Source organism: Alexandromys fortis, unplaced genomic scaffold (genome assembly GCF_014885135.2).
Source record: "Alexandromys fortis isolate MF-2015 unplaced genomic scaffold, M_Fortis_MF-2015_v1.1 scaffold_147, whole genome shotgun sequence".
Taxonomy (NCBI): Eukaryota; Metazoa; Chordata; class Mammalia; order Rodentia; family Cricetidae; genus Alexandromys; species Alexandromys fortis.
The window spans coordinates 3,368,983-3,395,653 of record NW_026068029.1 but is presented as its reverse complement, the minus strand read 5'-3'; the positions used below and the strand labels follow the sequence as shown (position 1 = coordinate 3,395,653).

The 26,671-nt window shown below is 40.4% G+C and overlaps 1 protein-coding gene across 1 annotated transcript in view; it reads right to left on the bottom strand.

Annotated features, from left to right (window-relative positions):
- Phex (phosphate regulating endopeptidase X-linked) overlaps positions 1-26,671 on the bottom strand; it is a 200,527-nt gene that overhangs the window by 143,276 nt on the left and 30,580 nt on the right. Inside the window, exons 4-7 of the mRNA XM_050164389.1 lie at positions 12,715-12,801; positions 11,298-11,524; positions 4,891-4,959; positions 2,291-2,407 (exon numbers count right to left, since the gene is read on the bottom strand). Of these exons, the coding sequence (XP_050020346.1) occupies positions 2,291-2,407; positions 4,891-4,959; positions 11,298-11,524; positions 12,715-12,801 (500 nt within the window). The remainder of the gene's footprint in view (positions 1-2,290; positions 2,408-4,890; positions 4,960-11,297; positions 11,525-12,714; positions 12,802-26,671) is intronic.

The following is a 26,671-nucleotide window of genomic DNA, read 5'->3' as shown; positions in this document are numbered from 1 at the left end:
CTCCCATCCTCCTCCTTTCTCGACTCAGAATCCAAGCTCCAGGTTGAAACCTTTTGGCCTCAAAACTGTTTCCAGCTCTCTCGCAGCTGATCCCCTCCACACAGTGGATTTGCCACTTTATCCACCCTCACAACAACTCTGTCTTGCCTCCGTCCAGCTGTTTTTAGATTTCTTTTTGGTCTAACTCTGTGGCTCAAGGCAAAACCCTTCCATGCTATTGATCCCACCTTCGGTTCAAGTTAGCATACTGGGGCCCCTATTTGCTTGGGAATGGAATTCAGACAGGGTGTAGACATAGCTTATAGGCACATCTGCAACAATCTTCACAACATTCGAGGGACGTGCAATAGTGAACTTTTAAAAGTGAAGTTGGGGTTCATTAAGAATATGTTTAAAGAGGAGGGTGAGTGGGGGTGCGGGAGGGGAATGGGAGGAGGGGAGGAAGTGTAAATTTTTGAATGGGAAAAAAGAAAGAAAGAGAGAGAGAGAGAAAGAGAGAGAGAGAGAGAGAAAGAAAGAAAGAAAGAAAGAAAGAAAGAAAGAAAGAAAGAAAGAAAGAAAGAAAGAAAATGTTTAAATACAGAGTGAAGCAGGAAGACGCAGAGGGGAAAATCTTAAGGATAGTATTATATGCCCTACAGTAAGCACAAACTCGACAGAAGAGTTTTCATAAATGAACTAGAAGGGCACACATATGCCACAGTGCATGTATGTAAATGAGAGGATAACTTTGGGTACTGGTCCTCCCTTACTTTGTTTGAGGCAGGGTGGGTCTCTTTTTTCTACTACTGCACTGTGTATACCCAGCTAGCTGGTTCACGAGCTTCCCATAATTCTCTTGTTTTCACCTTCCATCTCAAAGTAGAAGCACTAATATAAGAGATAGATAGGTACCACCACGCCTGGCCTTACATGCGTGCTGGGAACTCAACTCTGGTCCTCATCCTTATCCAGTAAGTGTGTTTTGCCTACTGAGTCATCCACCTAGCCCCTAGAAAGGAACTTTCTATTGTGAGTAGGGATTTGGAAAAAGATATATGTGAACATCATTACTGTAAGAGGAGACCTAATTCCTCCAGCCCTACCCTTCATCCTAACTCCATATCTCAACAATACCGCCACCAGTTTACAAACACAAAGCCAATAAACACCTGGACCTCAGAATGTTTATTAACTTCCATAATAAATGATCACTGAGTTCTCCCATAAGCAAATGTCACTGTATTTACTATCTCTCGCTATAAGAACATTTAGGGATTTTACACATTGTTTCTTCTAGAAACCCTTTCCGTCTCTAACATGAGCCAGAAAGAATTTAAGGTGATTTTATTCAGAATATAGTATAGGACACTATCATTAAATGATTAAAGGAGAAAGAGAGAGAGAGAGAGAGAGAGAGAGAGAGAGAGAGAGAGAGAGAACAATGTATGGGCATGGCGGCACACACCTTTAATCCCAACACTCCGGGATGCAGAGGCAAGTAGATCTCGAGCCTTTTCTACCTGGGAAGTTCCAGGACAGCTGTAGCTACCCAGTGAGATTTTTGTCTTAAAAAACGGGAGGCATGTAAAACTAAAGCACGGGAACGCAATAGAGCACCAGCAAGGCAGTTTTACAATTTTAAGTTTCTGCATCAAACTTCACATTCAATATTGATAGATAATCTTCTCTAAGATCAAATTTTATCAGTCACACAGAGTAGGTATAATACAAAAATGCGGGCTGGGTTAAAAATTTCCTTCCAGGACTGGGGGCGGTAGCATACTCAGCATGTGTGAAGCCCTGCATTCAACTCCCAGTTCCAGAAAGAAGAGAGAGAGAGAGAGAGAGAGAGAGAGAGAGAGAGAGAGAGAGAGAGAAAGGAGGAAAGGAGGGAGGGAGGGAGGGAGGGAGGGAGGGAGGGAGGGAGGGGGGAGGGAGGGAGAAACCCAACTTTCAATGAGATGAGTATCTATTGAACATCTGTCTTCTATTTGAGCCATATAAGAATTTCTCTGAGAAAACAGGTTTCCTTGCTGGCATACTTTAATCACCGTAAGTAGCACATAGATATTGACTAGGCTTAAACCAGAGAAGTAGAAGAAATGAGGAGCTCTTAATTCCAGTAGTTGGTGTTTTTTTTTCTTCCCAAAGAGGATGCAATTTCTACCTTGGACCTAGAAGGCAGTGACACAGAAGGTTACCATTTGGTTGCAATTTATATTTTCATTCAGCATGTATTGTATACAAAATATGGGAAAGAAAATGGGAACGGCAACAAAAAAAGAAAAGGTTTGCAGCTAAGACTTACCTCAGCTATCTTAATTTCCAGTCTAAGCACTGACTTCATGTCATGTTCAGCTCGAGAGCTATTAGCTCCTAAAAGCACCGCAGTGTCCACCATGAACTTATAAAGGGCATCCCGATACTGTAAGAGATAAAGAAGCAAGTGGCCATGACAACAGCCTGCTAGGAAGTATGTTTCAGAGATATGGAAGAGCAGAAACAGTAGGTGGCAATAATCTCCCTTCATGTTCACTCTGTATCGGAGTATGATGCCAGTATCATGCAATGACAGTCACCTACCGGCCACTCTGAGAGAAAAAATAAGTGATGAGTGCACAGGTACTATTTCTGTGACAGATAGAGTTGCCCAGGCATCAAACAGCAAGCAAACTAGCTTTCTGGCAACTGGTGATATTATGGATAAAAGAAATATCTCCAAATGAGTCCAGAATAGAAATGTAAAGGTTGGGTGTCTCCTTCCCAGGCAAGCGATGCTTTAGTAGAGGAATGGGAAAGAAGTGAGTCTAAAAGCAGAGGACCTGACCCATGAATACTAACGCAAAGTGCAATTTATTCCCATCCAGCTCCATTTACCCAGCTTCCCACTAAGAAATAAAGGATGATTGTGGTGGTTGGAGTCCTGTGTCTTTTCAGTTTCGGCTTCCCTAGAGTTCTCCTCCCTGTCTCAGGGGGAACAGGAAAAAGGATGATGAGAAACCAACAACTTAGCAAATACAGAATTTCATCTCCAAGGTAACTATGACCCTGCAAGCTATTCTTACTGCGGGACTCACCTTAAGACCTGTATGTGTCTTGGTAGATAGCCAGCCTTTTAATAAATGGAATGAAATTCAGTCAGCAAGTCTGGCTAATAGTATTAATTGGAAAAAATGGTTTGCCCTTCCAAAGTCTACTAAAAACGTGTTCAACGACTCAGTACACGTTCAAGATGGCTTGCTCAGCAGGTTGTATGATGGGGGAAAGGCATACAAATGAAAACCTAAATGATGCTTGAGACTATTGCTCAGTCTGTGCCCTAGTGATGAAGAACACATAAAATGTTTCTTAATAGACCACTGCATGCATGGAAGCTGAAGAACTGGAAGATTCCAACCCAGAAAACCTGGAGATATACTACTTGAGAGACATGGGGTTTGGGAACAGTACGAGATAGATCCTTCTCTTGAAGGAAGAACAAAAACAGGTAAGTTAGGAGAGACAGGCCGAAAACAGGCGATGAAGAGGCCTTAAATTTCTTCAAAGGAATTTAGAGTCTATCTTGAGAGTGAGATATACTCTTATGTATTTTTGGTTGTGAACCTAGCCTTTAACAGCTAAGCCACCTCTCCAGCCCAGAGTTTAGGCTCTATCTTGAGAACAAGATATACTGAGAGTGGTGGTGTGGAAGCAGAACTTTCCATGTGGTGCTAAACGGCTATTGAGGCAAAGGTGGTCACAGCTAAATATGAATGGCTATAGTTAAGGCAAGAATGGACAGAAATGTGATCTAGGACGGTAGGGCTAGGAAGGAGGGACCAGACATCTGGAAGAAGAATTACTTGCAAAGGTGGCATCACTTGGACTTGGTTAACTACTTATAGGGAGAGGATATGATCTCGAGTCTGCTTGCTAAGATGACAGGTTCCCTAGTCTGGCAAGGTCGACTCAAGAAGGAACACTTGGAAGCCCCCTTAGATGAGTGTCCGCTGACTGGCAGAGGCCTAAGTTTGTGCCTAGTCTGCAAAGCCTTCCACATATAGAGGCTACAGCATAGGCCCAGGAGACCTGGCCATGAGGCTTGTTTGGAGGACAAAATGTCCAAAGTGAAATCAAATTATTAAAATGACCTAGCCCTGTCCAGTGTCCAGGAAACTCCCCTGTTTCCAAGCTGAGTCTAAAACTCTAACCTGATCGATCCTTTCTGTTTCTCATTACCCATCATTAACCATCATTAACCCAGAGCACATGCTAAAAATAGAGTCCCAGATCCCATCTTGTCTGCTAAATCAAAATCACCATGACTGGATCCATATATGAAGTTTCCAGGGTGATTTTTTTAAGCCAATACAGTTTCGAATGTCCTTCAGCTTGGAAAATGATAGTGAATGGTTGTTCATGAATTTGCTCATCTGAGATTTGGCTGCAAACTCGTATCTTGGTTATTTCATTTGGATATGCTATCTCATCAAGGTGATGAGTCACTGAACAGGGAACTTACACAACCTTGATGTCCCTGCTTCAACAAGACAGGAAGTAGAACTATGTGTTGAAAAGCAGTGATTCTCAACCTTCCTAATGCTGTGACGTTGTAATACAGTTCCTCAGGTTGTGGTGACCCCAAACATAAAATTATTTCCTTGCTAGCTCATTACTGTAATTTTGCTGTTATGAATTGTAATGTAAACATCTGATAGACGAGATAGTTGATATACAATCCCCAATAGAGTCGAGACCCACAGGTTGAGAACCACTGGCCTAAACAAACACTCTCTGCCTTGCTACACTGGGAATGTGTTCAGTGAAATTATGGTGATGGTTTCCAGGACAGAAGCTGACATCTTATAGTAATTGATGACCCAAACAGCCTCCAGGCAAGACATGTAGCTAAATATGAGTAAAACTCACAGATTTGGCCTCTGTACTGTTATCAAGGAAGTCTTCCCTCACAGCCAGGGAGAGTGTTGCTTGGTCCAGCTGTTAAAACAAAAAGAGAAAGAAAGAAAAAAAAAAAAACAATAAGACAGACAAACAGAGAAAGCATGGCATTGACATTTGAAATGGCTGTGTAGCATGTTAACAAGAGTCATGGGCTCCCTGGCAGCCCAGCCATATTTTGAGCGTGTGTCACCATCACAAGAGTCCCTTCACTCCATTCAGAACTGCATGCAAATAGGCACTTTGAGAGACCTAACATATCAGAGACCTGTCCCCTGACTTTCGAATTTGTGCTATCGATCGCTGAGGTTTTGCCAACACTCAACAATGCAAGGCTATTTGAGTTGGAATAGATATTAGAGATTATCTGACCAAAGCCAGAGAATTTATGATTTTTCCCAAGCTCGTGTGGCTGAACAGAGCTCAGAGTCAAATTGCCTTCTGTTCCCAGATCCACTACCCACATCACCGAAGTGCTTTGCAAATGCCCATCTGGCTGGAGCTGATGCATTAGGCTTTCTACAGCCCCACCTCAGAAATAATGTTTCTTTGTACTCACAAAGAATGAACTGACATTCTGGAGAAATCTTTGTGGCTTTTAGAAACTTCTCTGAAAAGTTAAGAATAAGTGATAGAAACACAAATAATAATCAGACAACTTTAATCAAGTATTTTATCCCCTTTTCATACATAAAATCTATATAAAATTATAGTTCTCCATCAAAATCCCCTTCACATGCAGCAAAGTCTATAAAAGGTCAAGTTATAGTGGCGCCATTATAAAATTTGAGGAAATACAGGTATTGTATTTTTGAGTAAAATGTATTCAAGACATTCTTGTAGCCTGTGTACATTTCTAATTGGCCTAAAACAACCAAATCACAAGCCATTCTGGCTTTATCCTCCTGTGATTCCCAATCTGCCATTGTTTCTTCCAAAAATGAAGTAAGCCAGAACCCACAAAGCAAAATATTTTTATGAAGATGCTTTGGCTTTCAATTAAATTTGGATCCCTCAGCAACTCTTGTGAGTGCCAGGTTCAGAGGAAAGGAAACTACACAGATAATATCAAGAAAGTCAAAGGTTCTTCTCATAAAATGAAGTTAAACCCACAGAAGGTAAAAGTTTGGATAATTCAAGCGAGGCTGTCCGACCTTTCATAAACCTTCAGATTGTTACAGATTGTTACAGTTACTTGGGAACATTTTAAATATACCAACAGATTGAATAAGGCCAGCAACTAAATCTCATTAGAAACACACAAACTCCTGAGGCAAAGTCTTTCTCAAGAAACCCCCACAAGTAGATGGTATTGCTCTGGGTTTGAAAGTCCTTGCATTTACAATATGAAGTTTTCAGTTTCAAAAGAGAAGAAAATATTCATCCAAGCACTGGAGAGGTACATGGACTGGCAGTTCAGATCAGTCTGGGCTACGGAGTTAGTTACAGGATAGCCTTGGCTACATTTTAAAAAAAAAGTATGATTTTAGAAGATCAGATACATTGAACTGAAAATGTGATTTTTGTCCAATTATAATTGGCATGCCAATTACAATAAAGTGTTTTAGGGGAGAAAGTAATAATACAAAAAGAAATATCTGAAAATTACGATATAGGAAAGGAAAAACAAAACATTAGAGAAATTACATTTCTAAGAGAATTTCTCAGGTTGACATCATGAATTTTGCTGAGAGCCAGAAAAATGCAGGTCGTTGAGTTTGAGTTGTCTTATACTAGAACAACCCTGACCCTCCAAATAGTCTTTCAAGATCACACATCCCACTTTCCATGGTTCCTGAAATTCTTACTCTTCCTATCACAGGCTTAAGACAGGTACTGAGGCAGTATTTTAGAATATGGTTTTCTGTTGTTTCTTATAATTTTATCTCCCATTGAAATCCACAACAAGTCTCTACCATCTTGACACAGGAGAACTTTTCCAAAGACCAATACGTGGGCCAATCATCTGCATATCTTGAGGATGGAGACATATCTACCCATTGAAAGGAGTGCATTTTTTCTCCATCCAGAGGCATCATACGCTCTGCTAACTGTAAAGAAGGCCCATGCTCGAGGTCAAAGACGAGGCTGTTTCTTACACAACCAGATCACAAGTCAAACCGGCATGCCAACTACTCAAAATGAAGAACAGCATTGTTCAAATGGTCCTGGCTAGTTGATGGGCCATGGTTCAAGAGAAGAGAGCCTCTCCTCATGCACCACCATGAACCAGTATCTGCCACAGAAACTACCAAAGTTCAAGTGACCTAAACCAAATAGCAACAACGATAAGTAAATAATCAATTAAATGATTAGATAAACAATTAAATCTTTTACATGTAATTTATTAGTGTACATCATGTGTACATGTGGAAGTCAGAGGACAACTTGCAGGGAAACGTCCCCTCCTTCCAGGATGTGGGTCCCAGGGACTGAATCTACCACATCGCAGGCCTGTTGGAAAGGGCTTTTTCACCTGCTGAATCATTTCGTGGGCCCCTAGAAATTTAAGCCTATCAAAACAGCCAATGCATACACAGAAGTTCTAGAACATTGGTAGCCACGAATACACGAACTTTGTTGTCAGGTTCATTAGGTTTCATACAGATCTCAGAACAAAATCATTCCTGCTATCTCTAGACACGTGCTTCAGACTGGTTCATGGCTATGAAAACTGCAGTTCTGCATTGTTTGGGGGAGGAGGTTAATTCGGATGTGTGAACATTCACTCATGTAATTTGGTACAAACAGGATAGAACTAAAGCCAATGTGAGCTGCACTCAGGTGCCAAGCAGTGCTTAAACACTTCAGTTTCGAACAGGCTGCCACCTTGGCAAAAGAAAGCAATAATAAGTGTGCAAGTGCCTTCTTACATTTGGAAAGCATTCTATTATTGACAGTGTTTCTAGGACCAGTGTCATTGAATATTAAGTGTGCAAGGCAAGCTGTTACCATCTTCCTCTGTCTCCCTTGTTTTTCTATAAACTGGCTCTAACAGTAGACACAGTACTTGCTTTAAAGGGTTTATGTTTTGTTTCGTGTTTTGGGCACAATGTCTTTGGTGATGATGTGTTAACTACTGACTGGTATCAAGAGGCATACAATATCTACTTTTTCCATTGTTAGCAAGGCCACCCTTGATAGTTGATTTCCAGAGGCATCATTCCATGAATTTCCCAAACATTCGCCTGATCATTTTAGTAACTATTGATGATAGTTCCCTAAATCCACTGGCTCTATGGAGATTTAAGTAGTAGCAATCTAACCCTTTTTTTCTCCTGATTTATTTTTATTTTTAGTTATGTGTCTGTGGGATGGAGAGACATCTCAGTGTTTAAGAGTACATACTGTTTGCGCTTGCAGAGGGCCTGAATTCAGTTTCCAGGATCCATGTTGGATGGCTCAAAGCCACCTACAACTCCAGCTCCAGGGAATCTAAGGCCTCGGGCCTCCAAGAGCATCTGCACACACACACACACACACACACACACACACACACACACACACACACTTCTTCTTCTTCTTCTTCTTCTTCTTCTTCTTCTTCATTGTCTCTCTCTTTCTCTCTCACACATAATTAAAATAGCAAGGATAAATATTTTTAACTATAACTGTGTTTATGTGACTGTATATATGTGTGTGTCTGTTTAGATAGGTATCCAAGGGTGCAAATGCAAATACTCAAAGAAACCAGAGAGGGCATCTCAATGTGGAGTTACCAGCGACTTATGAGCCATCTGACATTGGTGCTGAGAAACAAACTCAGGTCTTCTGCAAGAGGACTACGTTCTCTTAACTACTGAGAATCTCTTGAGTTCCTCTCCTGAATTTCCAAGCTGTTCTTCTCCTACAAGTGAGAACTTTGTCTCATTGGCTATTCATTTATCCTGAAATAAATCAAACCCAGATTGTAGAGAAAATATACGGGAGAAATAATCCAGTTTCTTTAGCAAATAAATGTGGTTTAAAAAACAAAGAGAAGGTGATGACTGTTGTAGATTAAACCGGACTTAGAGAGTGCACATGTGATTGATTCTTAATTTTAACCTCAATCAAAATGCAGCTGTTTCTGGTTGGGGTTTATTAAGGACACATTTGAGGGACTGAAGGGTATAGCTTGATTGTAGAACACTTGCTTATCATGCATGAGGCCCTGGATTCTACCCCCACCAGCACAAAAGAAAATGTTTTATATAATCAGAAAAATTGAAAACGAACTGTATATTAGATGTTAAGTATGGTTTTGTTAAGAGTCTTTTTATTGTAAGAGTCTTTTTTATGGTCTATTTAACTTTATTTTATATACATTGGTGTGAAGGTGTCAGATCCCCTGCAACTGGATCTTCAGACAGTTGTGAGCTGCCACGTGGGTGCTGGGAACTGAACCCAGGTCCTCTGGAAGAGCAGTCAGTGCTCTCAACCACTGAGCCATCTCTCCAGCCCCTTGTAAGAGTCTTTTATATTAGCTCAGACAATGAAATATTCACAGTGAAAAGATACATTTTAGATATGCTATAAAAATATTTTAGCCTCCAAAAAGGAAAGGTTTAAATTCGATAAAAAAAATAGCACAAAGTTGAGGGTATTGATGTTAGGTTCATAAATACTTAGGTGCTTATTGCTCATTTTCATTTTAAGTGGTAGTTTTCTTCATGAAAAAAATATTAGAAAAAATAAGTCAATTGTTTGTCTAAGTCCAGGAATGGGTGAAAAATAAAATAGTTACCATTTGCAAAGATGCATCATCGTGTGAATCAAAATCATCCACCACTCCAGAGGGTATAAATTACATATGGACGACAGTCTCCTTCTTACTTTGAAATAACATCTAAAGTATTTGGAAGACTATCATAATAGTCCTGTAATTGAGAATAATCGCCTTAAAATCTGGCTTTAAACATCGAGTACTCCATCCACATTGAAGAGGGGCTGATTGGATTGCACTGTCATTGTGTCTCACATTATGAGATGGTTCAATAGCATGTTGCTACTTCATCATCCGACACAGACACACAGCTGCCTCTGGAACTAAAACTTTCCTTCTGAGTGAGAATCCTTTCAACAACCAACGATTTTTCTGGCCACCGATCACTGTCTACACTTAGAGGTCAGGAATCTACAGCCTTCAGGACAGCTCGTCACATACTTCATCTAAAGCTGCTTTTCCAGGTACAATGGCAAAGCTCAATAGTTGAAATAGAGACCAGATGGCTGGCAAAACCTCAAATATGAACCATCTGTCCCTTTATAGAAAACACATTGCCCACCTCTTACTTAGCTCAAAACAGAAGCCCCATGGTTTTGATTTTTGGAGAGGTGGCTTATGTTGGATGAGGAAATATGCTAAATGGTTTTATTGTCCTACAGTTTTTATATTGATATATCATTAATCTGTTCTGCTTTGATGAAGGGCAGATTAGGGTAGAAATCAATGTTCAATAGCATCATTATTTTTCTTCTATGGAAGAAAAAACACAGCAGGGTGAATGCATAAAATGAGTTGGGAAATGTTATTTGAATTCCTACAACCCCCTTTCATTGATGAATCTTTTGTGGTCTGTAACTTTCTGACGACCTCCTAATTTCACCAATGCGATCTACCTCAGGGCACAGCCAACTGCTCCCTGCCTTTATTCTCCTTCTCCCAGCAGAAAAAAAAATGTGCTTAGAATAAGTTCTGCTTTACCTTTTGAAAGGGAGGAGGACAGATTCAGATTGAACTTGACAATGGGGACGTAGGCGTGTGTGCAAGTTGTTCCTGAAAGGGGAACAAGGCATCTGGCGTGTGTTGCCCCTTCTGTCAGAGGAACGAGGAGGCGAGGGAAAGAGCAGAGTTCAGAAAGTCTTCTGTTATCACGGGAGACCCAGAAACCTCTCCCAGCTGGAATTTCCATGCTCAGAGAAGCCATCTGAGAGTGAGAACAGGGATCGCTCTAAAGCCACACACAGGGTCCCTGAAAGGCTGGCAGCTTTCTACTAATGATCTAAACCCTGCAAATCGTGGACTCCTAATGATCTACTCTCTGCAAATCTTGGAGCAGGGCATAATTCTAGATCCTAAAGTTCAGCTGAATTTTTACCTCACCATTTCATTAAGTCAGCATGAATTTCTGCCCTTTAGGAAAGCACCCGAACTGGGGATTGTAGCGCAGTTGGCAGAGTGGTTTCCTAGCATTCATGAGCACTGCATAAACATGGCATGGGGATACAAACCTGTAATCTCAGTACTCAGGAGGTAGAGGCAAGCGGCAGGTGTTCAAAGTCACCCTGGGGTACACCGCAAGCTTGAGGACAGCAAGGGATACTTGAGGATAAACGAAAAGAAAAAGACACCCTAAAGGGTTAATCTTAGCATGAACAAACAGCCCTGGCTATACCTTCAAGATATGTTCATTGGACGCCTTGTCATCGGGGGACACATACAAACGGATGAACACAGAATTGCTGTATTGGCCACGGAATGTTGCAAGCGTTTGCAAGAGGCTGAATTTTCTCTCCGACCAAACCCCTTCAGGACCAATATTAGCTTCAAGCACGGGCCAGCGGAAAGGTGAATGCCGCAAGATGTGGAGCAGGGGCTTGGCGTCTGCTTTTTCAATCGCTTCTGAAAGGGAGTGGACACAAAGGGCAAGTTAGAATTGTAAACTAGAAGCCAGGTACCATGACTCATCCCTCCAAGTCCTGCACTCGAGAAGAAGCAAGAGGATCAGAAACTCTAGGTGACCCTCAACTACACAGTGATTGCTCAAAGCCAACCTGAGCTCCATGAGACCTTGACTCAAAACACTGAAAATGAACTGCAAACTGGATTACCAAGCTAGAGTGCAAATGTCTCTTCTCAACCTGCTGGACGTTCTCTATAATGAAGATGGGCTTACTGGTACAGACCCCTGCCAATGAATGAAATTAAGCCAGTGATACTTATTATTGGCGCCAAGGAACAACCCTCATTAACAATATAGTTCAGTTATGACAAGGATGCCCTGGTGAATAGGTGCTTCTAGCATATCAAACGATATCCCCAAATCCTACCGAAATCAACTAACACACTTTCTGGAAGCACTTGCTTCAACTCTGGAATGGCCTTGAAAGATCACGTTGAGGTCTTTGTCTCCCAACGAGAATGCTAGGAGGAGCCTGAGATGCCTAGAAATCTAAAGTTCCAGTGGCTTCTATGGAACATAATTGTCCTAAGTATTTGCCCTCTCAGGTTTTGTCTGGAGCCAGAACTGGCCTGGCTGTGGATTCCAATTTATTTTCTTACTAGATACAATGAGCTTTTCCCTGCTGCCCTATCTAAATTTCTAATATAGGAACTGACACAGAAACAATCCGGTCACAGATAAGATCATTTTCTTGAGGCTGGAGAGATAACACAGTTGTTAAGAGCACATGCTGTTCTTGCAGAGGAACCGAGTTCAGGTCTTCACACTCATGGTGGGCAGTACACAACAGCATGAACCTCCAGCTTCAAGGGCTCCTACAACCTCACCTGGCCTCTATCTGTACTCACGCACTCGAGTGCACACACCCACACACATATACACACAGTTATAAACATCAAATAACAAAATCAAAATGTGTTTAAAAGATTATTTTTTACTACAACAGGACAGATTCTCTAAGAAAGATTCGTCAAAATCCAGTCTTTGAGACTTTTTATTACCTAAAAAAAAAAAAAACACCTTTAAGCATTGATAGAATTTTAGTTTTTTCTTCCTTAACAATGCCTTTAAACATTAATAGAATTCTGAGGGATAAGGATCATAAATATTTATTTTCCTTATTACTCACTCTCATTCATGCAGGATGAATAAAGGATTTTGGCTTTCTGTACGGCTTCAATGTCCCGCCTTCGACTGACTGATTTCTCCAGAAGTGCTACAAAGGTGAAAATAGAATTCATTAGTATCTGCCTGTATATGATGTCAGATTGAAGGTCAGCCTCCAGAAAATTAAATACCAAGACAGACGACTCTGAAGAATACCAGGAGTGCAGACAGCAGGGAAGATTCCAAAGCTTCCTGAGGTCCAAATAAAAACAATTGAACATTATTTTATCCAAGGTTCTCCTAGCTCAAAAGAAACTGAATGTTCACCAGCCATCTGAGGCTAGACTTTCTGCAGGGGTTAATTTCTGCTGCCACCTACACAAAAGAAAGCTGACTTCATTTATTAAAAACCCAAAAATAATTCAGTCTGTTGTTTCTGTCCCAAGCGATACTCTCAATGGAGGTAATTTCATCTGGGTTAAGTTTCTTACCATTCTTTTTTCATAACTCAGCCTCTCAGGAAGGTCACCCGGAAGAAAATTTCTCATTACAAAGTCTTATTTGGTGTTGTATAACATGGACATGAAAAAAAAAAAAAGTTCTCACAACAGGAAATAAAGAATCGAGATTGGAAAGCCTACCCAAATTGTCTGAAAATGTGCCCATTCCCACATGCAAAGTCCTGGAGAAGTAAATGAGGCCATGTACAAAAACTGTTTGCCAGACCTTCTTGGAAAATTATTTTCTATTTATAAAATCATTAATAAGATTGTTTGAAGGTAAAACAAAAAATGGTTGTTGTCACTTTTCTTTCACATAAGGAAAGAAGAAGGCCAGAACACAGTGGAAACCAACTTCTTCTCAGGGAAGGGGGGGGGTTGCACTTGACTTGAGAGTATCAGTTTACCTTCACGAAGCCAAGTTGATGAATCCCTAGGGTGGACTGTAGCCCCTTTGGCCCTGCCTATTTCCACTGTATAAGACGGCTTCTGACAGGAAACACACTTGAAATCCTCCAAAAATCAGCAGAAAAGATGGTTTATATCTCTCCCAAAGGCTTCACGGCACAATGTACAATGCTAATCAATTTGATAAAACACACACACATTCCAAGGACTGACATCTAAACCACAAGTTCCACATTCCAAAAACTGCAATCCAAAGTTCTTGTCCAGGGTATTTTGTTTTGTTTTGTTTTGTTTTAAGACATATTTTATTGTTTCCATGTGTCGCTGTGTGTCTTTGTGTGCATGTATATGTACTTGTTTGCAAGGGCCACCAAAGGCCAGAAGAGGGGTCCCCTGGAGCTAGAGTTACAGGCAGTTGTGAGCGGCTCATTGTGAGTGCTGGGAACTCTGCCAGAGCACCAAGCATTCCTCACTGCCAACAGTCTCTCCAGGCCTACTTGGCTTTTGTCTCTATGAGAACCGGTACATAGACCAAGCCCAGGACACTAGACAGAGTCTAGCAAACTAACCTCTGGTTGAAGGTGAACATTTTCAACAACTTGTTTGGGGCATCTTGTGTATCATCACAGCAAGAAACGTTGGAAAACTTGCTCCAGAAATAAAGGGGTTTGTTTTGTGGGGTTTTGTCTTTTTCAACAAAGTTCTTAAACCACATCCATACATTCTTCATTCAAGTCATCTCTCATGTCTGTCACATTAGACTGTCACATAATGACTTTCTGTCATTAGACTATTGGAAAGACACATTCAGAAGTAAATAATCCACATTTCATTGAGGGTTCTTAGTGAGGGTTTTATTGCTGCGAAGAGATACCATGACCATGGCAACTCTCATAAAGAAAACATTTCGTTGGGGCTGGCTTACAGTTTCAGAGGTTCAGTCCATTATCATCATGGCAGGGAGCATGGTGGTGTGCAGGCAGACTTGGTGCTGGAGGAATAGCTGAAGAGTCCTACATCTTGCAGGCAACAGGAAGTAGACTAGACACTGGGTTGGGCGATATCCTCAGCATAGAAAACCTCGAAGCCAGCCCCCACCGTGATACACTACATCCAACAAGGCCACACCTCCTTAGTGCCACTCCCTCTGGGGGGCCACTTTCTTTCAAACCCCTACAGGTTTGGATGAGGTTTCAGTATTATAAATACCCTGCAGGCTGCAAACATGACTACCTAAAGGGCCAAGAAAGAAGCCACAGGAGCAAAAAATAAGCACCGGTCTTTAATATTGATTTGAGTGTGTTTCCAGCGCATACTGTGGCTCAACACGTGTTGAACAGATCAGTCCTAAAATCCTAACCATGCACAAATACCAATCATTTACCAATAATTACAAATACCAATAATTTACACTGGACAAAATTCTGGTTTCTGTAACAGAATTTGGCTTTTCGAACAGATTTAGCTGATGCTAGGTTCTTTGTCCTATCCTTTGTCGTCTTCTCTCGACTTTCTCTCTGTATCAAAGCAGACAGAGAAGCACTGCGATGCAGATGGTGCTGTGGCAATCAGCTCCCAGCACTATTTTCTTTATCTCTGCATGTGAATTAGTGAGAATAGGAATAATAGCAAGCCTGGAGAGTCATTAATAAGCAGAAAATAAGACCTGCCTATCACAGGCAATTATTCAAGTTATTAAAATGTCTCCAAAATGTGGAAAGGTCTCACAGGTCACGAACGCAGCATAGCCGGTGTTGTTTAGTGGAAGATTTTCGATGCTTCCTACTCTTTCCTATAGCAAACGAAAATGCCAATTCATAGAATCTTAAGACAGCCTACATCAAACTTCACATTTGGCTGGAAAAAAATATGTTCTCCTCAAATTATCTTAAAACTGCATATAGTAAGCCAGGAAGTGGTAGCACAAGCCTTTAATCCCAGCACTTAGTAGGCAGGTGAATTTCTGTGAGTTCAAGGCTAGCCTGTTCTACAAAATGAATTTCAGGACAGCCAAGGTCGCACAAAGAAACCCTATCTCAAAAAAAAAAAAAACCAACAACAACAACAACAAACAAACAAACTCAAAACAAAACAAAAAAAATCCTGAATATGGGAAGTATTTTTCTCCTCACTAAGATCAAATAAAACTGGTTTCAAAAAATAAGGCAGCTAGGTACAGTAGCTCAGACTTGCCACTCCAGCCCTAGGGAGGCTAAGACAGGAGAACTCCTGTGACTTTTGGGCCAATTTGAACTAAAGAGTGAAAAACATATCAAGATAAAAGGCTTCCAAGTCCCACAGACATGAGCTCCAGTTTCAGTTCACTGATACCTCCTAGCAAGAATGGAGGCAAGTTATTTAATGTCTCTAAGGTTTTGGCATTTTTGTCTGCAAATTTGGATTATAGTATACACCCCCGGGGTTGGTGACGATTTTCAAACTTTAATGCATCAAGAATTTCTAGCTCAGAGCCCAGGCACATGCTGAAGTCAGTGGTGGCTGGGCTGTGGATGCAGCTCAGTTGGTCGGGCACTCGCCTAACATGAAAGAAGCCCTAGGTTTAATATCAGCACAGAATAAATTGGACATGGTGGCACATGCCCGTTCTTTCAGGACTCGGGAAGTGGGAATAGGAAGATGGAAACTTCAAGGTCATCCACGGGTACATAGCAAGCAAACTGAGAGCCTATCTCTCAAAAAAGACAAAACAACGGGGCTGGAGAGATGGCTCAGAGGTTAAGAGCACTGACTGCTCTTCTGGAGGTCCTGAGTTTGATTCCCAGCAACCACATGGTGGCTCACAACCATCTGTAGTGAGATCTGGTGCCCTCTTCTGGCCTGAGGGCATACATGGAGGCTGAACACTGTGTACATAATAAATAAACAAATCTTTTTAAAAAAAAAAAAAAAGACAAAACAAATATACAAAAAAAAAAAAAAAACCTAGTAGCGTAATCTGGATGACAGACCAAGTTAACCATATCAAAAAGTGGATTGTTATCGATCTTCCTAGTGTGTCCTCCATAACTATTTGTACTTTCCTCCTCCTGTTTCAGGTACAGTCGCTATCAAGATACTCCCTTTCTCTGCATTGGATGCTTGCTCAAAGACCCCGCTGTAGACACTTTGCAGAACTCTGTGGTTCTGCACATTTCCTCAGCTTCCATAGCACAGAAAATGCCGGGTAGCTATCTGTTAGTCATTAGTGATCTCAAAGCTGCTTGGCTTATGTGCTTCATCCTGGACAGCAAGGCCCTGTTTTTCCAAATACAAACATTTTCAATCCAATTATAGTATGTATTCAACAGAAAATGCCCAGATCATAATTTGAAAGGATTCTGCAATGTAAACACACAGAAGTAAGCACGATTGTTACCAAAATCCAAGAAGCCCTATGGTCGCTTCCTTATCACTGCCCCCAACCAGGATTCTGAATGGATATTTTTGCTTGGTTTTGTGGCCTTTCACTGAACCGAAGACCTGGTTATGCTGAGCAGTCTTCTGCTGAGCCTCACCTCCTCGTCCATTGTTTGCTCAACTCTGTTTCACAATACTTGCATAATTTAACTTGTTCTTTTGATTTATAAAAGATCTTCCCATAGTCTCCACATCTCCTCTTTGAGGACTGACAAAAATCTTCTCCCATTCTGTAGTTCTTATTTTCTTCCTGGTATCTTGCGATGAAGTGAAATTTCGAATTTTAATGTAGTTCTATTTCTCCCTTTCTCCCTCTATGATTAATGCTATTTGTTATTTTTTAAAAAATCTACCCCAGATCACAACAATGACCTACACTTTCATCTAGAATCTTCATTGCTTCATATTTATACCTACAGCCCATTTATAATTTCTTTTTGTCCATGATGTGGACAACCAAGGTTGGCCTTACCGGGGATGAATCATGAAAAAGGTTTAATAAGTAAGATATATTGGTCAATTCTTCTCAAATGGTATCACCAGATACATTTTGGCATGAAAAAAAATGGCACTGACATTCTTGGTACGGCCGCAGCTTAGCTCTTTCGCACTGGCCCTCTCAGCCTTTCCTTTCAGACCATCTCCATCCCCTTGTATCAGTTGCCTATTCCCAGGGACCCCAGTATCCACACTGGACTGTAACTCAGGTAGGCTATGCTCACTGTCTTTCCCACCATCTTTTAACTTGTTTATCTCCAAGGCTCCTCTTAGCCCTATAGCGGCCTGCTTGCAGGATTCCTGCCTCCCATCACACTCCCATTCTCTGGGGACTCTGCATCTTGGTTCTGAACAATTCCCCTAGCACTTTCCCAACATTTCCTCTCAGCCTTTCCTCACGGCCCATCTTCATCCCTTTCTGCAACCTACTGAGCCATTGAATAACTCTCTAGAACAACTCTCTACGAGGGACCCCACAGCCACCAGACTTGCCTAGGATCTCAGGTGGACACAGCAAGCAAAGAACAGATCACCCACCCTCCAAAGACAAGACTAGGCATCAGGACAACAAAATATCTCAAATATCATCACTCCTGATGCCTTGACACTAGAGAAAAAAACCACAAACATGAATAGCCAAGACAATGTGCCTCCACCAAAAGTCAGTAACTCTTATTACAGCAAAACCATGAAAAGTGGCCTGGTGCAGTGCATGTCAGGGACTTAAAAATACTGATTATGACTATGTTTAGGGACCTTAAAGAGGAGATGAATTGATGCCTTAATTAAGTCTGTGAAACATAAGCAGTTGAATGAAATAATAAAAACAATTCAAGATGTGCAAGTAGAATTCAACAAAAAATATGCCAGCACTTGGGAGGCAAAGGCAGATGGATCTCTTGAGTTTAAGGCCAGCTTGGTCTACAGGGAGAGTTCCAGGAAGGCCAGGGCTACACAGAGAAACCCTGTCTCAAAAAAGAAAAAAAAAAGAAAAAACGAAAAAGAAAAGAAATGGGATCATGAAAGAAAGTCTAAACTAAAAAAAAAAAAAGAAATAAAAATTTAAGAAGTCAAAGACGTCAGAGGGACTACAAGACAAAGAAGAGAGAGTCTCAGGCATTGTAGATAAGGTAGAAGAAATGGATAGCTCAGTCAGAGAAAATGTTAAATCTAAAATGAACTTTTAAAATCTATGCGTAAAACATCCAAGAAATCTGGAACACTAAGACCAAATCTATGAAGAATAGAGGAAGGAGAAGAAACCCAGGTCAAAGGCACAGAAAATACTTTTAACATAGAAGAAAATTTTCCTAACCTAAAGAAGAAGATGCCTATCAGGGTACAAGAAGCACAGAGAACACCAAATAGACTGGTCCAGAAAACAAATTCTCCATGACATATAATAATCAAAACACTAAATGTACAGAATAAAAAACATTAAAAGCTGCAAGGGAAAAAGTCCAACTAACATAAAAAGGCAGGTCTATAAGAATTACACCTGACTTTTTTTTTTTTTTTTTTTTTTTTGGTTTTTTGAGACAGGGTTTCTCTGTGGCTTTGGAGCCTGTCCTGGAACTAGCTCTCGTAGACCAGGCTGGTCTCGAACTCACAGAGATCCGCCTGCCTCTGTCTCCCGAGTGCTCGCCCAGCTCTGACTTCTTAATGAAGACTCTGAAAGCCAAAAGGGTCTAGACAGATGTCCTGCATACCCTAAGACACTACAGACACCAGCCCAGACTACCATACCCAGCTAAACTTTCAATCACCATAGATGAAGAAACAAGATATTCCATGATAAAGTCAATTCAAGCAATATCTATCAACCAATTCATCTCAACGGAAGGCATTAGAAAGACAACTCAAGTCTGAAGAAACAAACTACAACCAAGAAGACATGAAGAATAAATGATTACAGACCAGCAAATCAAAAGAGGGAGAAAAGCTAAAACAACAAAATAATAAAAATCTATAAACTGCTCTTGATAACTCTCAGTATTAATGACCTCAAATCTCCAATACAAAGACACAGACCAAGAAGCGGGTTAGAACATAGGATGCATAATTCTGCTGCATCCAAATCACACACCTCACCATAAACAGAGAAATGCTGGAGGTAAATAAGGTCCTAAGTCAAATGGACCCAGCAGATACAGCGCACGTCACCCAAACACAGAACATATTTCCTCTCAGCAACCACTGAACTTTTTCCAAAATTAACCACATGTTTGGACACAAAGCACAGCTCAACAGACATAAGAAAATTAAAATAACACCCTGCATCCCTTCTGAGCACCCCAGATTAAAGCTGGAGATCAACAACAAAATCAGAAAGCTTATGAACTCATGGAAAATTAACAACTTGGGGCTGGAGAGATGGCTCAGAGGTTAAGAGCACCGGCTGCTCTTCCAGAGGTCCTGAGTTCAATTCCCAGCAACCATATGGTGGCTCACAACCAACTGTAATGAGAGCTGGCGCCCTCTTCTGGCGTGTAAGCATACATGCAGGCAGAATATATACATAATAAATAAATCAATCTTTAAAAAGAGGAAAATTAACAACTTACTACTGAATAAAATTGGGTCAACACAGAACTTCAAAAATAATTAAAGGCTTTCTAGAACTGAAGGAAAATGAACATACAACACACCCAAACTCACAGGGCATAAAGAAGGCAGTTATAAGAGACACATTCATAACATTAGCTGCTATTACAAAACTTGGGGAGATCCCACTTTAGTAACTTAACAGCACACTCCAAAGCACCTAGTGGTCCTCAACCTGTGGTTCGCAACCCTTTCACAGGGGTCACATATCAGATATTTTGCATACCAGATATTTATATTATGATTCATGACAGTAACAAAGTTACAGTTATAAAGTAGCAACGAAAAGAGTTTTATGGTTGGAGGCCAGCACAGCATGAGAAACTGTGTTCAAGGGTCACAGTATTAGCAGGATAAGAATCACTGCTCTAGAATAAGAAAAAAATAACATTCAAAGGGAATGGGAAGCAGAAACAAATTCAGAGCCAAAATCGATACAATAGAAACACTAACAAACAACACAAAGAAACTAAGAATTGATTCTTTGAAAAAAAATCAGTAAGATTGGCAAACCCTTAACCAAATCAACTAAAAGACAAAAGGGAGATCCAAATTAATAAGATTTGATAGAAAAAGGAGGAAAGCCAGGCGGTGGTGGCACACGCCTTTAATCCCAGCACTCGGGAAGCAGAGGCAGGCGGATCTCTGTGAGTTCGAGGCCATCCTTGTCTAGAAGAGCTAGTTCCAGGACAGGAACCAAAAAGCTACAGAGAAACCCTGTCTCGAAAATAAAAAAAAAAAAAAGCCACAAAGAAATCCAGATTTGACATCTTGACTAGAGCCATGAGACAACTAGCTCCAGATAAGATTTCAAGTAATATATTGAATAGGTATGGAGAATGTGGGAATCCTTGTCTTGTTCCTAATTTTAGTGAAAATGCCTGGAGTTTCTCACTGTTTAGGTTGATGGTGGCTGTGGACTGGAAATCTCCTTCATTATGATAAGGTATATCCCTTGTATCCATAATCTCTCGGACTTTTATCATGATGAGATATTGGATTGTCTGTATCCAATGAGATGGTTTTTGTCTTTCAGTCTGCTTATATGGTAGATTATGTTCAATTTATGTATGATGAACCATTCGTGCATCTCAGAGGTGAAGTCTACTTGATCATGGTGGATAATATTTTGTATATATTCTTGTATTTGGTTTGCAAGTATTTTATTAACAGTTTTTGTATTTTGTTGATAAGGGATATTTGTCTGTAATTTTCTTTTGGGGTGGGTTTTATGTGGCTTATATATCTGAGTAATCATGAAAAGAATTAGGTAATATCCTTCAGTTTCTATTTCACAGAATAATTTTAGAAGTATTAGTGTTAATTCTTCTTTGAAGGTCTGATAGAATTCTACACTGAATCTTCTGGCCTTGTGGTTTTCTTCTTGAGTGAGGTGAAGGGAATTTGGGAGACTTTTAATTACTGTTTCAATTTCACTAGGGCTTATGGGTATGTTTAAATAGATTATTTGATGTTGCTTAATTTTGGTAGGTTGTATATATCAAAAAATGTATCCATTTCTTTTAGGTTTTCCAGCTTGATAGAGCAGAGATTTTTTTATTATAAAAACATGCTTTATTTTGTAGACAGCAAGTAAACAGTGATTTTTATTAGATTTTTCTTAGTTAAAACAATTTTTAAATTTAAATATATTTGGCTCATATTCTTCCTCTCCCCCAAGTCCTTCCAGACCCACTTTCTATCCCTACCCATGTAACTTTAAGTTCTTTCCCAAAACACAAACAAAAACCCAGTACAATAACAAGACTCCCCTGAACCAAGAAAGCGAAATATAACACCACCCCCACCAAAAAAATAAAAAAAAAACTAAAAAAACCACCAAACTGTAAGCAAATAAAAGTCCCCACAAATAAACACTGTGCTGTCCATTATATGTTGGTCAAGAACTCCTGAACATGAAGCCTGCTCTGGAGTGGTTGATATACCCAGTGTCAGTCCATTGGAGAAATCTGACTTCCCTCTCTTAGAAGGTATAAATGACAGTTCTGTTGTTAAACTTTACCCTAGTAGCTAGGTTTTCATTCATTCATTCATTTCATAACTATAACAAAATAAAATATAATAAGATAAAACAAAAGCTACTAGTTTGGAGTTTGACATGACAAACCAACAGAAGGAAAAGAACTCAAGACAAGGGACAAGCATCAGAGAGCCACTCATCCACACACTCAGGATTCTCATAAAAACACTAAACTGGAAGCCTTACTATAAGCTCAGAAGAACTGCTAGAGATCTATCCAGGCTCTGTGCATGTGGTTTCAGTCTCTGTGAATTCATAGGAGCTTTGTCAATGCTGATCTGGAGGGCCTTAAAATAAACATCCTTCTGAGTCTCTGGATTTCCTGTCTGTTGTAATGTCACCCTTTGCATCTCTAATTTTATTAATTTGGAATCTCTCTGTGTCTTTTAATTTCACTAAGAAGTTCCTTTGTTATTACATGGGGCATGATATGAGTTTCTTGTGGGTCTTTTTCTTGTTTTTGTTAAAGACAGAGAGAAAAATGGCACAGTTGTGTAGTAATAAGTGTGGAGGGGCTGCGTCCCCAGCACCCCGGCCGCCTGCTAGCTCATGCCCGAAATAACAACACACAAATTGTATTCTTTTAAACACTGCTTAGCCCATTTCTATCTAGCCTCTTCTAGGCTAATTCTCGCACCTGGACTAGCCCATTTCTAATAATGCGTGTAAGCACCCCAAGGTGCGCTTACCAGGAAGATTCTAACCTATGTCCATCTTGGGTCGGAGCTTCATCGCGTGTGCCTCAGAGAGCAGAGCTATCGGGAGAGCGGAGCATGGCGTCTCTGCTCCAGAGGGCAGAGCTGTCGGGTCTGCCTGAGGAGTCTTACTTCACTTCCTCTTCCTCCTGTTTACTCCTCCCACCTATGTTTTAACCTATCAGGGCAAGCAGTTTCTTTATTTAATTAACCAATGAAATCAACAGATTGATATATGACACTCCAACATCACAGTTGGATGAATGAGAAGGTAGAGAAGGTAGGGTGGATCAGGGAGGAATTGGGGAGGGGAAATCACAACCAGAATACATTGTATAAAAATTTTTGCAACTTAAAAAAAACTGTAAAACAAAGACAAGTTATAAAGGTCAAAAGCTGGCATTGACTATAGTTATTATTGGTCACAGTCAAATCTGAAGCCCCAAGGCCTAGGGCTTGGTGCACAAAGCTAGTGCTTAACAAATACTGCCTGAGGTAAATTTCCAAGAAGAAAAGGCAGAATTTTTCATTCAATTACACAAGACATGCAAAAAGCTAAGCTGACTACCTTTATTATTTCTCACTATCATGTGCAATATCTTGGCCATGTAGCACCATAATCTCTGGGTTTGTTCACATTCCAGTCTGTATCATCCAAGACTCTATTCACCTGTTTCCAAGGACACTACTTTGATTTTACCAATTGTCTCATCTTAATCACCCATTTTCAATGCTCTGTTTTTCAGAACTTGGAGGAAAATGTTTCATGTTCCTTTTAACTTGGAAGTCCAGAGAACATCTACCTTGTCCGCTTGATTCACTCCTCCTACTCAAATGGCATTTATTGATCACTGTAGAACTAAGAAGAAAATTTCAAAGGATGCTGAGATTCCTGAGGACATCACAGTACCCTTGTGAGTCAGAAGTTCACGAAAGGCACAGACAGTTAAGGTCAGTCACTTCAAGTGTGTAACAGTTAGGAACTGAACAATGAATATAGTCTTAAATTTTCCAACTGCTATTGCAAAAGTTCAGGTACATGAGTAAAAATTTGCCAAGAATCTTGGTACTGAACTGATACCATGAAGCCACAGAGAGCTTTACAGAGCACCTCCGTTCTAGTCTTTCTTTATCTCCTATGAGATGTCTGAGATTTCCCTGAGCGCCATGTACTCTGATAGGAATCCTTGGGCTATTAAGAAACCAGTGAAAGCAATAGTCACAAATAGCATAAAATATCTCGGAGTAGCTCTAACCAAACAAGTGGGAGACTTGTATGACAAGAACTTTAAATCTTTGAAGAAAGAAATTGAAGAAGACACCAGAAAGTGGAAACATCTCCCATGCTCTTGGGTAGGTAGAATTAACATAGTAAAAATAGCAATCTTACCAAAAAGCAATCTACAGATTCAATGCAATGCTCATCAAAATCCCCGCAAAACTCTTCACAGACCTCAAAAGAACACTACTCAACTTCATATGGAAAAACAAAAAACCCAGGATAACCAAAACAATCCTGTACAATAAAAGAAATTCTGGAGGCAGCACAATCCCTGACTTCAAACTCTACTACAGGGCTACAGTACTGAAAACAGCTTGGTATTAGCATAAGAACAGACAGGAGGACCAATGGAACCAAATAGAAGACCCAGATATTAATCCGCACATCTTCGATCGCTTGATTTTTGACAAAGAAGCAAAAAAAAAAAATATCAAATGGAAAAAGAAAGTATATTTAACAAATGGTGCTGGCATAACTGGATATCAACATGCAGAAGAATGAAAATAGACCCATATCTGTCACCATGCCCAAAACTCAAGTCCAAATGGATCAAAGACTTCAACATAAAGCCAGCCACACTGAACCTTATAGAAGAGAAAGTGGAAAGTACACTTGAACGCATTGGCACAGGAGACCACTTCCTAACTATAACCCTAGCAGCACAGACACTGAGAGAAACAATTAATAAATGGGACCCCCTGAAACTGAAAAGCTTCTGTAAAGCAAAGGACATGGTCAACAAAACAAAACGACAGCCTACAGAATGGAAAAAGATCTTCACTAACCACACATCAGACAGAGATCTGATCTCCAAAATATACAAAGAACTCAAGAAATTGGTCATCAAAAGAACAAATCATCCAATAAAAAATGGAATGCAGACCTAAACAGAGAACTCTGAACAGAGGGATCTAAAATGGCTGAAAGACGCTTAAGGAAATGTTCAACACCTTAGGCATCAGAGAAATGCAAATCAAAACAACTCTGAGAATCCATCTTACACCTGTAAAAATGACCAAGATCAAAAATACTAATGACAACTTATGCTGGAGAGGTTGTGGGGGAAAGGGAACACTCCTGCATTACTGGTGGAAATGCAAGCTGGTATAGCCCCTTTGGATATCAGTGTGGCGATTTCTCAGAAAATTGGGAAACAACCTTCCTCAAGACCCAGTAATACCACTTTGGGGTATATATCCAAAGGATGCTCAATCGTGCCACAAGGACATGTGCTCAACTATGTTCATAGCAGCATTGTTTGTCAAAGCCAGAACCTGGAAACAACCTAAATGCCCCTCAACTGAAGAATGAATAGGGAAAGTGTGGTACATTTACACAATGGAGTACTACACAGCAGAAAAAAATAACAACAGCTTGAATTTTGCAGGAAAATGGATAGAGCTAGAAAACATCATTTCGAGTGAGGTAACCCAGACACAGAAAGACAATTACCACATGTACTTACTCATAGGTGGTTTTTAAACATAAAGCAAAGAAAATCAGCCCACAAATCACAATCCCAGAGAACCTAGACAACAATGAAGACCCTAAGAGAGACATACATAGATCTAATCTACATAGGAAGTAGAAAAAGACAAGATCTCCTGAGTAAATTGGGAGCATGGGAACCTTGGCAGAGGATTGAAGCGGAGGGAAGGGGAGAGGCAGGGAGGGGAGCAGAGAAAAATGTATAACTCAATAAAAATCAATTAAAAATAAAAAAAAACAGTGTGGGTCTGAAAAAGCCTGGGTTAAAACAGGTCTCACTGAACATAGCGGACAATGAGGACTACTGAGACCTCAAGAACAATGGCAATGGGTTTTTGATCCTACTGCACGTATTGGCTTTGTGGGAGCCTAGGCAGTTTGGATGCTCACCTTACTAGACCTGGATGGAGGAGGGTGGGCCTTGGACTTCCCACAGGGCAGAGAACCCTGATTGCTCTTTGGGCCGACAAGGGAGGGGGATTGGAATGGGGGAGGGGGAAGGAAAGGGGAGGCGGAGGTGGGGAAGAGACAGAAATCTTTAATAAATTAAAAAAAAGTATAAAAAGAAAAAAAACAGTGAATGCTGGAGCAATTTGCTTAATCTGCTCTTGAAAACTTTCACATCAACTTTACAAGGGTAAGTTCTGAAATTTCATTTAGACTATGCCAACACTTCTCCTTTCGAAATCGAAGGATTTCTCAATTCTAATGAGAAAAAACAACATGAAAATTGAAAACTTCGAAACACCAAAATCAGTACTGGAAGTTTCCATACCTACATAATGAGCAAAATGTTCTCTAAACACACACACTATATGTATGTATAATCTTTATAACTATAGTACCATGGCCTGATTTCTCTTTGGGCAATGCTTAAAAGCCACCTTTAGATGGTCCATGATTGAATGTTGCCTCTACCTTCACTATTTTTAGCCCTTGTTGATTTTCCAGGCTGCAGACTTCAAACCAAGCCTGCTTTCTAGGCTCCTTGGCTTAGTTACTGTACTGATTTATATTTTCACCTTTCTAACTCACAGCAGCATGGG